Below are 14763 nucleotides of genomic sequence, written 5' to 3' on the forward strand. Positions count from 1 at the left end.
ACCCCATCCCTCTAAATTTATGATGTTTCTTATTTTCCAGGTATCTGTAATTGCTAACCAGATGTCTCATAGTTTAGTATATAGAAAGTACAGAAATTATATTTCATCCCAAATCAGAATATATCCCTATATATTTCTTTCTGTTATTAAAATTTAGTGTCTACCATACTTCCTGCTTAACCATATTACTTGGCATTGCTTTTAGTAAGAATTTATAAAAGAAATATCCTTTCTTAGACCTTGTGTCCCTATTTTTGGTTAGGAAAATCAGTAACCTATTAAATTTAGTAACCTAATGTTCCATTAGTTGCAGTGTTTTCTCTCAGATTTTTACAGGGTGAAGATTTGAAAAGAATCATAGTCACCCAGTCTAAATCTCACATTTTACAGAGGTGAAAACTGAGGTTCAGAAAAGTGAAGTGGTCTATTCCACATTATGTAGATTATAAATAGCAGTGCTAGAATTTGAGTCTAGTCCTTTAATTGGGAAGCTAATTTTTTTTTTCCTTACACCACTAGGGGTACCAGTGAAGGAGGACTGATTGGTTAAAGGCTTTTCTTTTAACAGTCTTGTCTTTAGATCCATTCTGCCAATGATTCTTCCCCAGCTTTATTTCTAAAGTTGCTAATGAACTACCAAATTCATTTAAAAAGTTCATATGTATGTACATGTATTATATCATTATGGTTGTGTTTCTATTAGTATTTATTTACTAAGTCATGCATTCTGCTCAGATTGGGTTCCTTCTCCAAGAGGAAGGAGTGGGAAAAGATATTCAGAAATAGCTAGAATGAAATTATGTTATGTGTGTGGAGCCCATAATAGTTAAATTTAATGAATATAGGGTCATAGTTCTGTTCAGCGAAAGTTAGATCTAGACCATTCATTGAGTTCCTAATGTTCCCAGCACTAAGCTAGGAATGGTGGCAATATAAGAAAATTATAAACAATGATTTGTTAACCTTAGAAAGTTTGAAATATGGTTAAAGGAATAAAGTAATACTTGTTGTAAAGGATCTTTCCAGTGAATTGTTTATTTCTCATGGTGATAAGACTTACTTTACAGTTACTTAATCTGTATATTATACCTTTAAAAACTTTAACACCTGCTAAAAATGCATGTGACTATTCCTTTCCACTGTAGGGTATGGGCAGATGGCAGAATAGGAAAAAAAACAAAACAAAAAAAATGATTAAACAAGTTTGAATTCTATTCCCAAGTTCTCTTAGTAATTAGCCTTGTGACTATGAGCAAGTAATTTAAGGAAACAAATGTTTAGAGAAGTTTTCTGTAAAATGAGGAAGTTTGCTAATCTGATGGCCTCACTCTAAAATTACGTAATCTTATAGCTTTACTTTTGTTAATTTTAGTTTTTTAGTCAGTTATGCATATTTTCTACCATGCTATTTTACCATTCCCTTTAAAAAAATTTTTTTTAGCATTCCATTTAATGTTTTTTTACATATACTCTTTCATATATTTATTCTCCTTGAGAATGATGTTTTCTAATAAGCCAAATCATGAGAAGAATGTTAATACTTTCTTATTTATGATAGAGCTCTCAGTTTCCATCATCTCTTATAAATCTACTGGGGTTTTTTGATTCCTCATATTTGTAAGTTCTTACTTCACAATAATAACCAATTATCTGTATATATATTCAGCAGTTCCTGTTTGTTTTCAAATTTCTGCCTCCACAAGAAGTTGCTTCGATCATTGGCACCAAACTCAAAGAGAAACAGTCTAGTTACTGCATACAAGGATTAGAAAACTACATATTAACACTTTATATATTCTATTTTATTTGTATTTATTTTGTCAACTATTCCCCAAGAAACAGGGACCACTAACTGTATGTAAGGATCCCACTGAAATGGTTTTCTGACTCTGCAGCTTGCGTGGATCCCTTATAATATTATTAGTGGCCCCTACTGATTCTACTGGTCTAAGAATTTTAAGAAGAAGTATAGATGAATGTGTCAGAGATCAGGTAAGTACTTTGTTCAGAGCATTATGCTAGGTAATGGATGGGAATACAAAGTTTGCAAAGGCATACACAGAGGGTAGTTGTTGGCATTGAATCAGGAAAATTTAGATTTGGGTTTCATTTTCAACATTTATTATATTTTATGACGCTGGATCAGTCACTTAACTTCTTTGAGGCTGTTTCCTCATCTTAAAATGGGGATAATGATACCTGTGATATTTATTTTACTGGGTTATTATGAGATTTAAAAGAGATAATATTTGTAAAGTACTTTGCAGATGTTAATATACAATATCAGTTTCTCCTGTTAGTATTATTATTGTTATTATTATTATAAGACATTAACCTGCTCTCCTACAATTTGTAGTCAAGGAGAGGAATATTATATTAAAACAGGTAGGATATGATTCAGAATTACAAGAGCCTAGCACAATGCTTCACAAATATTAAGCATTTAATATTTGTTTAGTTGAACTGAATAAATATGTTAAAATCTTACAGAACAGAATGCTGTGTGATCAGAGTGGTAATTTTACAAAATAAAATACTAATGAAAATAAGGATTAAAGAAATGATTTCAGGTTTTATATCCCTTTTAAGTTGAACTTTAAAGGATGAACAAATACATTGGCCAACTGGTCAAAGCAGAACATTCCAAACATGAGGGTTAGTTTAAGCAACAGCATGGAGTTGTGAAAATATAGTGTGTTTGTAGAAACAGAGAACTATCCCAAGTTGATCAGTATGATTTTTACTTTTTGTCTGTATATCTGGTATTCAAATCCAATTCTTTTCTTGCTGTTTCTCCATCTACTATCTTTCCACAACATACCACACTGAAACAGTGCTGGGTTTGGAATTAGCAGAGAGGAATCTGGATTTGAATTTTGCCTTTGACTTTTATTAACCATGTTATTTTGGGCAAATAGCTTTTCTGAAACTTTATTTCTTCATTTTTAAAATGGTAATTATGATACTTAAAAATATCTATCACACCCCCTCACATTGTTTTGGAGGAAAATGCTTTGCAAATCTTAGAGCAGTGAATTACAATATGATTATAGCTTGGCTCTTTTATTGTGATCTTAACTGACTTTCATGGTTGTAACATGTATCTCATGATTTTTGTAAGTTAAGGTATATTGTATGGGCAAAATACATTCCTTATGTTTTCCAAATCTGTAGAGTGCTTTTATAAACTTTTCTGTTTTCAGCTCATAATGTCAATTAGTTTTTTCAAAGCATTTTTTACTTATTTGCATAAAACATCAAACCACACAAATCACAATGATCATATAGTTATTTTTTGTTCTACAGAGTTGGACCAAATAATTATCATTGTTTATTAAGAAAAGATAATGTTTAACATAGCTAAGAGAACACATGCAAACATATTGATGATATTATAATTATTTTGTCTGAATTTAGGCAACATAGATTTTAGATCTTGGAGCTAGGGATTTTAACATTTGAGATTATTTTTCTGATAAGTTGACAAGAGTTGAATGTAAGGAAATACTGCTTTGTCTATATTCAGTATGAGCTAATACCAAATTTTGTCATATCACAAAATCTTGGAATTTGAGAATATGAAAGGATCTCTTAGCCATCATGTAGTCCAGACTCATTACACAAAAGAAATTTCTACTATAACAGTCAAAAGTGATATGTGGAATTTGAACTTGTAATACTAAGTAATATTTGAAAGATTATAATTTAAAATTCATTGAATTCTTGTTTGGTGGGTTGTTATTTTAATGAGAATTTTTATATTGTATTAAAGCATAAGGTTGGTCACATCTCCTTAACACATGCTTGTTGAATTGAATTGGTTTTTGTTTCAGAGCAGATTTGTGGTTTTTACAATGGACTTTTCTTGCCTCTTCATTTTGCTCTCATGTTCAGGGGTGCTTATTTTTGACAGCTCAGACTTCTTCCTGAGACTGTAGGAAAAAATTAACTGTGGTTATAGTTGTATTTATACAGAAATGTTATGTGTCCTGTAGGGTGAGAAGATAAGGTATTTTAGTATTTTGACACATTTCCTAATATTTGGGGTTTAGCATCTTTATTTGTTTAGTCATTTTTTTGTTTGTTTTTTGTCACATTCTATCCTTTATAACTTTTTTTTTTTTTTTGTAAAGATACTGAAGTGGTTTGCCATTTCTTCTTCAGCACATTTTACAGATGAGGAAACTGAAGCAAACAAGGTTCATTGACATGGCTAGGGTAATGGGGCCAGTAAGTGTATGGATTTAGATTTGAATTTGGGTCTTCCTAACACCATGCCTGGCACATTATCTACCACATTACCTAGCTGGTTTACTAACTAGATATACCATATTTTATTTTTTACTGAACAATAAGATCTGGACACAAATCCCATTTATTTGTTTATTTTTTTCTTGAATCATTGTTTTAATCAGAGTAGCCAAGTCTTTCACAGTTGATCATCATTATAGTATTTCTCTTATTATATATAAAATGTTCTCCTGGTTCTACTCATTTCACTTCATTTTACTTCATAGAAGCCTTCCCAGGTTTTTCTGAAAGTGTTCTCCTCATCATTTCTTATAGACCAACAAAATTCTGTCGTAACCATAAGTGACTGCTTGTGCAACCATTCCCCAATTGATGTGCATCACCTCAATTTCCACTTCTTTCTTGGGACAAACTTGAAAAATATGTTTAATGCCATGGTTCTAGTCACTTAATAGATAAGGGCATATATACAAATGGTAAATACTTAGCTAAAAGAAAATGAATTGATGACTTTTGGTTCTAGCACAGAATGTGTAAAAATTATTTGGTATATGCCTGGTAGCAAGTTGAACTTCTTATACTTAAGCTGTTATGGATTCTTTACCTTTATGTTTCTATTATATTACATAAACTTGGTCCCCCTGTTGCTTTTGAGATTGACATTGTGGTATGATCAGAAAATTCTGTCAATTGGTAAATTCACTGCATTTAATGTACAAAGGACAATGATTAGAGAATAAAAGCATTTTCTGAAGAAGTTCTTTTCTATTTTTTAAAAATGAAATTAAATGATAAATTAGTAGGTTACTTGATAATTCAAACCTTGCCTATTTGGATTGCAGTACAGAGATGTTGTTTTGTAATTGGGAATCCTTTAATAAAGAAGAAAAATGAATCATTTAAATTAATTGTCATTATATCTTAGATTAGAAATCCTTTTTGTTTTATCTCTACTTTAGTTCAGTCTTTTAAGGGTATCTTTGTCAATAATACTTGCTAAATCATTATGACTCATCTGAGTTATAAATGTAGATGATCTGTTGTATTAAAGTTGTTTTCTTTTTCACTTTAGCCTGAAAACTGGTTTTTTAAAATGGAAGCCAGATTATGACAGTGCGGCAACTGAATATGGGAAAGCAGGTAGGAATGATCCTAGACTTTTAGATCCAGTTCTATATCTTAAAATAATCCTTTGCTTCTATATAGCATGACAGTAATGGAAATAGATCTCTTGAACTTTTAACAGTAAATCTTTGGTATATGTCTTTCGTATTTCTTCCACTTAACTAGTAATGCCTCCATTGTTAACCTGTGATCCACCGCGTCCTTGTAATTGAAAATTGAAATAGTGACACTCAGAAGTAGATTTTAGTAGTTTTAGTATGTGTTATTCTGTTGTTTCTCCCAGCTTTGTGGTAGTCATGGTGATTTAATATATTATATATTTTGTAATTTTTGTCATAATATTTATAGATCTTTTCATGGCAAAAATGGAATGTATCTTCATTTTTTAAAAATTCTTTTATAAGATTGGAAACAGATCTAATGGCATATTTGTGCAAGTTAGACATTTTCGAGTTTGATATTAATCCACTTAGATACTTCAGAATCATAAAATTATAGTTCTAGAAGAGACCTCAGAGGTAAATTAGTCCAACCTACATCCCTTTACTACATGCCCAACATATATATGGTCATCTATCACTTGAAGACCTACTTTGATAGGAATTTATGTCCTAAGGCAATCCATTCTGTTCCTAGTTAGCTATAATTGTTAGGAATTCCTTTCTTGTATTTACTCCAAATCTGCATCTCTCTATCTTCTATCCAGTGATCCTAATTCTGTCTTTTGAGACTAAGCAAAGTAAGTTTAATTTTTCTTCCACATTCCAGCTTTTGGTTTCAAGTCCTCTGGGTTACCCTCCTCAGGATAAGCTTCCAGATTATTAAGATCTTTCCTAGAATATGGCATCTAGAATTGGATATAAATATTCTATATATGGACATTCTATTTTTAGTTCAGTGGTTTTCCTTTTTGTTTGTGTTTTTTTATTTTGTAACGTTTTCCCTCTTTTTTTCAAAAACACAAAACTAATCTTTGGTTTGAAGTGTGGCTTGTAGTTAATAATGTGGTTAAAATTTTAGTTCAGTTCAGGGAGCAATAAATTTGTACGCTTTATTACGGTTTTTGACCCATAGCTTAGTTTATCTTTATTCCACTATACATTGTGATGCATAAGTTAGTTTTTTTAAGTTTAAAAGATCTGCTTCTGAATGAGTTAGCTTATAATGTTATTATAAGTATATGGCTGAAATAAACCATCTCTTTTCATTTTTCAGAGGCCTGCTAATTCTAAACAATGATAATTCCTAGTACTAATGGGTAACTTGAGAATATACCCATTTATTCATTTGTTGAAAGTATGGCCCCTTCCCCAGCTTAGAATTGATAGTAAGATTAGAGTAGGAAAAAGAGAAAGAGGAGAAAGGGGAAAAGGTGAGGCATCATATATTAGAGAAATATGTATATTGAAGGGAAGAGGACAAGAAAGTAGAGAGACTCATGACTAGTAGGATTGTTTGATGTTCTTTCATCCTTATCTTTTTTCCTCAAATCTCTACCCTATTCCTCCCAATAAAATCATAGATCTCAGAAAGGTAAGATAATTCTGTCTTCTTCTTTATACTGTATACTTCCCCATTTCAAGTACTAAAGTACCAAAATACTTCCAATCTGTGATTGAGTATTAGTTATAATTATAGAGTATTAGTATAATTAAAATATGAGAGACTTTTTAACCTGAAATCAATCTACATTTGATGAGGTGAGTGGGGAACATTATCAGAAGCTCCTCTGATGTATATTATCCTCTATCCCAAGGGAGCTTCTTCCCACTCTTGGTCCTGTCAACTAATTAGGAACAAGAGTAAAATACATGGAAAATCAGCATTACTTAATAACATGTATGCAGCTATAAAGAACTTGTTCATCCTGTTCTTCTTGGTTAGAAGATGAGGGGATGCAAGTGGGAGTGGGAAAGTTCAGTTAAAACAAAATGTTAATTCTAGAATGAAGAGAAGGGAACTAAGAATTTGGGTTTTCATAGCAAATAATTGAACCAGAGTAGTGATGCCAGGGAAGATGAGGAAGAGAGTAGGGGAAGAGGAGGGCTTGGGTCTACTGTGACATTTTAAATCCTATCTTTAGTTGTTTCACAGCTTTATTTTTCTGCCTCAATATTTTATTTAGATTTGAGGCTGCCATTAAAGTTGTACAAGTAGTAGTGATGTGGGGGTGGGTGGGTGGGAAACTGATGACAGTAGGCACCAAAGTTAGGGTTCTGTTGTGTGAAGCTTTCACAATGGCCATTCTCTTTGGCAAAAGGTAGATTTATTTGGGGAATAGTTACAGACAAAATGAAGGGATACCAATAGACATTGGGAATGGTATATATGAAATAAAGTTGGAAGAGCTTATGAAAGACAAGTTCCTCAGTAGAACTCACAATTGCCCAGTAGAAAGGGAGAACTCCATGAGGTTGGCATATGCCCTTAATTGCTAGGCTAAATCCTGAAAGGGACTTAGTACCCTAATTAGTTAGCTGTAAGGAAGAGTGGGGTTGGGAAACATGGTGGAGTTAGGGGAGATACCCTATACCATGGGTGTGAGAGGGTAAGGAGAAAGACACCACAAAGCAGAGTGCCATAGTGAGCTGACCCAAAGGTGAGCGGTAGCCATAGGATGGCCCATAAGTAGATTTTATAGGGAAAATTTAACCTCAGGGACATGACTGATTTCTGACAGGGCCTGGCAAGGTGAGGCTGCCCAAAATCCCTAGAAAAGGTGGGTCTCAGGACTTGACATAACTTGAATTTCTGGCTAGATAGGCCCTTGGAGCTAAGCTGGTCTCTTATCAGTGCCTTTTCCCTGCTTGCCTTAGAGATCAGTTCTTAAGTTTCTTTCTCTTTCAACACACCATTTAGGAGCTCATTGTTAGTAGGGTCTTTTCTTTCTTTTTTTTCCCCCCCCATTAAAGACTTCATAGTATTATAGTATAAAGTTTCTTCTATAGATCCCAATAATGTAATTCCCTTAAAAATCAAAAATAATAGCTAGAATTCTCTTTGGAACTTATTTTATTTCAGTATTCTCATCCTTATGAAGTATTTGTAGTAACATTTCTGTTTCTATTTATTATTTTCATATTAGTTCTCAATTTTGGCGCCTATTAGGATCAGAAAGTTAGGGTTACTCAGGAAAATCTGTCTGCTAATACTTGTTTTTATGCTTTATTAACCATTTTGTATTAATCATAACATACTAAGACTGGAATCATCCAATCAATTCTTCCAAGGTACTGAAGAATAATTTTTCCATAGAGGATAGCAAATGTTAGGGTATTTGTTTGGAATTTGGATTTTTGACAGGACCAAAATTTTAGCTTTGCAAAAACTTTTGAAATATAGATTGTTAAATTCATTATGTGTGGGAAAGTGAACAAAAGGAAGACTTCTTATAAAATAGCATTCAGTGCTTTAATTGTAAAGAATATAAATGATTATGAGCTGTTAGTACATTTTTATTAGTAAATTAAAAATTGTTAATCTGTTATTTTTTGAGCCAAAGAAATGAGAATTTCATTTTTATTTTGACCGCCACAGTTTTAGCTTCCTGAAATTTATCAAACTTTTAAAGGAAGTTTTTTAAATTTCTGGAATATATTTAAACTGCAAAGAAGAAAAGCAACCTTAAAAGGGTTGATAACTTAAGTAACTATTAAAAAAGTTAGAGAAGCTGCAAGAAAAACAATTTTTAAAGGATAAATCATCAGATAATTGTATAGTCAGAAAAAATGATACAAGGAACCACCAATAGATAGGCCATATATACCCTATTTGTATCTATCAAATGTTTAAAAAAAAACAAAAACAGGAATAAGAGAGAAAGGTCTCTTATATACACTGAACAGAGTTACCCTGTGGTGAATTCAGAGGACTTGAATAAAGGAAACATAGTTAGGCACAAACAGATCTCGGGCTTCTTTTGTTGAAGGGATTATATTAAATGACACTAGGGACCTTAGGGAAGAGGAGGACATGTTTAAGAATCCTTATTATAATTGCTGCTCATTTCGCCTTAGCCAAGTTACTTCAGTCAATCAACAAACATTTATTAAGCACCTCCTATGAACCTGGCACTATGTTAAACAATACAAAAAGAGGCAAAAGACATTCCTAGCTCTAAAGGAACTTGCAAGGTTTTGGGAAAGACAACATGCAAATAGATACAGAGCTAGCTATGTATGGGATAAAAGAGAATTTTGTAAAGTATTTTTAGTAATGTTTGTCCTAATATAATGATTCATTTTGTTTTTTCTCAAGTGATAAAATTTTTTTTCTTTATTTCAGCTGTTGCTTTTAAAAATGCCAAACAGTTTGATCAAGCCAAAGATGCCTGTCTGAGAGAAGCTGCTGCACATGAGAATAATAGGGCGTATCTTTTCAACATCACTTAAAATAGCTTTTTTAATGAATTGATTCAATCATTAATTGAAAGTAAACATTGGTTGATGCCAATTTTTTCCTTAGTTTTGAATTTGTCACCTGTGAAGGAAAGAACAGTATTAATTTGTAAACAAATGAAAGTCTCAACCTTTTATACTCTTTCAAAATGTTCTTGGTGATTTCTAAAAAGTAGGAGGGTATTTTTATTCACAAAATTAATTTGGGAAAAGAATCCTTTGAGATATTTATTTTTATGTTGCTGCATGTGGTAGTACTATTAAATTTTCATCTCCCTATTGCTACATGGTATGGGATGAAGGAGATACATCTATCAAGTGATTAAATATTTTAAAATAACTAAATCTGTACTGGATGCTTCTCCATGCAGTAGGAATATAAATACAAAAGTGAAACAATCTCTTCAAGGAAGTTAACATTCTACTAAAATGGACAGAGAAGTAAAATAGCAAATAATTTGAGCTAATGAAACTTCTAAGTGACTTTTAAAAACATTCTGACACAGTTTGATTTTTCTTTTTTGGTATTGAGGCTGAAAAACAGGTTGAAGCAAAAAAAAATTGGCCTGAAATATTTAAAACTTAGACAATGAAAATGGCTTCTTGTTCTATCTTCATTAAAAAATAGTTGTAATAATTTTTAATTTTGATTGAGTTTGTTAAATCAATACATATTAGAAATTTTAAAAAAGAAACTGCTGTGTTTCTTTAGCATCTTTTTGAAATTTATAGTTTTTAGGAAATATCTGTTATGGTCATTTATTTGTTTTCCTGTATGTACAATCATAGGAAAGAAGAATTGATTTATGACATATTTCACTTAACTTTGTTCCTATTAACTGGTAAATGTCTAGATAAATGTTCATTTCTTTTGTTTTTTATCTTTAACTATGACTCCTTCATATCCTTAGTCTTTTTCATGCGGCCAAGTAAGTTCTTTCTTTATTCCTAGATACTTAAAGTCTTTGAGCTTTTCCCAATTTATAGAAACAAAGTTCTATTGATTTAAAATGTTTGTCCTTATTTCTATTTACAGAACTTTAATTTATAATTTGAACCTGTTCTTAAGTTGCAATACATTATCAATATTGTCTTTTTTTATCAATCATAGAAAAAATTTCAGGCCATTTTATTCTACAGGTAAAAAGGGGAAGAATTAAATATGGTCTTTTTTTTTTACTTACGGTGATTTTGAAAGTTATTCATCTGTGGAATAAGATTAGAAAGCTTAATCATTTATTCAGGTTTTTTAAAAAACTTTTTAGTTCTATGAAGTACCTTTCATCATCTACTTTATATTGTACCAAAGGCACAGTATAAAAAAATTGCATCATAAACATAATTTAAAAAGGGAAGTATAGTTTTACCCAACTGTTCTGTTATTAAATGAAAAAGTTACCTTTACTGATTAGTAAAACTCAGAACTGCCCCCCCCCCCTTCTTTTAATTAAGATTCTTTATGAAAGAAATTTTTATTTTCTCTCTTTTTGTAGGGCTTATGAACAAGCTGGCATGATGTTGAAGGTCAGTATTACACAACTACAACATAGGTGATATAACTTTTTATGTTATTTCAAATTATTAAATATAAGTTATGGGTAGGTTGAAAAGTCATAGCCTAGAAAATGCTGAGCATGTTAGAAAAAACTTTCTTAAATAGTGCTAATTAGAGTGTGAATGGAGGGAGGGCATCGATACATTTTTAAAATATATTTTTATTTTATTAAATATTTCCTAATTACATTTTAAAAGATTTTTAACATTGATTTTTTTAAAATTATAGTTTTTTATTGGAAAAACATATGCATGGGTAATTTTTCTTTTTTCTTTTTTTTTTAAAATTATTTATTTATTTGTTTTATTTAATAGCCTTTTATTTACAGGTTATATGTATGGGTAACTTTACAGCATTGACAATTGCCAAACCTCTTGTTCCAATTTTTCCCCTCTTACCTCCCACCCCCTCCCCCAGATGGCAGGATGACCAGTAGATGTTAAATATATTAAATATAAATTAGATACACAATAAGTATACATGACCAAACCATTATGCATGGGTAATTTTTCAACACTGATCCTTGCAAAAACATCTGTTCCAACTTTTCCCTTCCTTCCTTCCACCCCTTCCTCTAGATAGCAGATAGTCCCATACATGTTAAATATGTTAAAGTATATTTTAACATTGATTTAAAATTTTTTTGAGTTCCTAAATTTTCCTTCTTTCCCTCTATTTTCCCTTTCTTAAGAAGAATTTGATAGTGATTATACATATGAAGTCATTTAAACATAAATACATACAAAAAATAAAACAAGAAAAATAAAGTATGCTTCAATCTATATTCATGGTTTATCATTTCTCTCTTTGGAGATGCACAGCATTTTTCATTATGGGTCCTTTGGAACTATCTTGGATGATCACTATATTGAACAGAATATCTAACTCTTTCACAGTTAATCATCCTTGTAATAGCAATATTGTGTGTAGTGTTCTCTTGGTTGTGCTCATTTCACTTTGCATGAATTCATATGAATTTTCCTAGGTTTTTCTGAGATCATTCTATTCATCATTTCTTACAGCATAATAGTATTCCATCACAATAATATACCACAACTTATTCAACCATTCCCCAATTGATAGGCATCCCTTTAATTTTCACTTTTTTGCCACCAGAAAAAAAAAAAAAGAACTGCTATAAGTAGTTTTGTTCATTTAGGTCCTTTCCCCTTCTCCTTGATCTCTTTGGAATAGAGACATAGTAATGGTTTTGCTGGGTTAAAGGAGTATGATCAGTTTTACAGTTTTCTGAGCATAGTTCTTTACTTTCCAGAATGGTTGAGTTAGTTCACAACTGCACTAAAAGCACCTTAGTGTCCCAGTTTGTTTAGATCCTCTCAAGCATTTGTCATTTTTGGTTTCTGCCATGTTAGCCAAATCAAGTAGGCCTGAGGTGGTATCTCAGAGTGGTTTTGATTTTCATTTCTCTAATCAGTAGTGATTTAGAAAATTTTTTCGTGTGACTACTGATAGCTTTGATTGCTTCATCAGAAAACTGCCTGTTCTTATCCTTTGACCATTTATCAATTGGGAATGGCTCGTATATTTATAAATTTGACTTAGTTCTCTAATATTCGAGAAATGAGGCCTTTACCAGAGAAACTTGCTGTAAATTTTTCTCTGTTTCCTGTTTTCTTTCTGATTTTGTATATATTGGCTTCGTTTGTGGGAAAAGCCTTTTAATTTCATGTAATCAAATTATCAATTTTATTTTAGGATATTAATAATTATCTTAAGGAATCATAGCATTTTTTCAGCATTTTATATTGCTGATTCTATTTTTAAAAACACAATTATAGTGAATATTATGACAAAAACAAGAACTAATAGTGAATGTGTTGATAATTGTAGACCATCATTCAACTATTGCATACAAAAGTCAGCATTACAATGAAGAGTATTCATTGGCCCCCATTAACAGATTTCATAATCATTCCCACTTCTGGAATGGTATTCATCATCCTCATAAGTTTCTCCATTGTAATGGTATCTTTGTTGAGATGAGTCAGAGTCAACCAGTTTTATGTAATCCATTTCTTCTGTCTCCCATACTTCTTTTCTTTCAGGCAGTACTTTTTTTTTTTTTTTTTTTTTTTTTTTTACCACATATAGCTTATCTGCTGAAAGAAAGTCTTTTTTTGGGAAGTTTACTTTAAATTCAGTTATTGGAATTCCTATTCTATGAATTTAGCAACAAATTGGCATATTTTATTATAGTATTATGTACACATTATTACATTTGTATTTTCATATACACATTTGTTATCTCTATATTTAACAATGTGACCAGGATGTGACCAGGATGAGAAGTAATGACTATTAGTAGTTGATATTGGTTTCTTTCTTTCTTTTTTAAATTAAAGCTTTTTATTTACAAAACATCTGCATAGGTAATTTTTCAACACTGATCCTTGCAAAACCTTCTGTTTCAAATTTTTCCCTCCCTCCTCCATCCCCTTCCCTAAATGACAGGTAGTCCCATACATGTTAAATATGTTAAGATATATGTTAAATCCAATATATGTATGCATCTCCATAGTTATCTTGCTGCACAAGAAAAATCAGATCTAGAGGGGGATAAAAAAAAACCTGAGAAAACAAAATTTAAGCAAACATCAACAGGAAATGTGAAAATGCTATGTTATGGTCTACTCAGTTTCCACAGGCCTCTCTTTGGGTGTATATGGTTTCTTAATCAAAAAACAATTGGAACTGGTTTGAATCATCTCATTGTTGAAGATAGCCATGTCCTTGATATTGGTTTCTAAAAACCACACAAAACTTCACTCAAATTGATACTCATATATGTGAAAAAGGTTGTCAGTCACTTTGTTGTATAAATACAGCATTGTCTTGATCCAAAACAATGTTAATATTTCCTGGTTCAAGTCCTTGCTCCTGGTCACTTTCACCAGAGAATGTTATCTTCTGATCATTTTTCATGCCCTTGTCATGAACTTCCAGAATCTTTGTCTCTCAAACAATTTTCCTTCTTTTACAACTTTTTACATCTGTCTTTAGGGCTAAGTTGATCCTCATGCCCTTGACATTTTCATAGAAATTGATTGAATTTGCTGAACATTTCCAGGTCCTATCTGATGAATTCTTATTTGTAGCCTAGTAGTTCTGCAATTGGGACAATGTTCTGCAGTTCCTTTCTTAATATTCAGTCCTTTATATTTATCACAAATAACAATCTTTTGCAAAGCCAGTTTTCTTATTGCACCATTACATAAATCTTCTAAGGTTGCCAAGAACTGATAAACAACATTTTTACCTCTCTGTTGTCTTTGCATTCTTCTGCCTCCTCAAAAAACAAAAACAAAACAAAACAAAAACCATTAAATTTATTCATTAGAGGACCAAAGCCATCACTAGAACTACCCTTTTGGATGGCTTGTTCTTCACCCTTGTCATACAAGACTCTTTTCTTTG

General features: G+C 31.5%; 1 protein-coding gene across 4 annotated transcripts in view; it reads left to right on the forward strand.

Annotated features, from left to right (window-relative positions):
* Positions 1-14763, forward strand: part of NAPG (NSF attachment protein gamma) — a 47634-nt gene that overhangs the window by 3133 nt on the left and 29738 nt on the right. For all 4 annotated transcript variants that reach the window (XM_031946647.1, XM_031946646.1, XM_031946645.1 and 1 more), the window contains exons 2-5: positions 5324-5391; positions 9661-9745; positions 10685-10702; positions 11267-11297. In XM_031946647.1, coding sequence (XP_031802507.1) covers positions 5324-5391; positions 9661-9745; positions 10685-10702; positions 11267-11297 — 202 coding nt within the window. The remainder of the gene's footprint in view (positions 1-5323; positions 5392-9660; positions 9746-10684; positions 10703-11266; positions 11298-14763) is intronic.

This window comes from Sarcophilus harrisii, chromosome 1, assembly GCF_902635505.1.
Source record: "Sarcophilus harrisii chromosome 1, mSarHar1.11, whole genome shotgun sequence".
Lineage (NCBI taxonomy): Eukaryota > Metazoa > Chordata > Mammalia > Dasyuromorphia > Dasyuridae > Sarcophilus > Sarcophilus harrisii.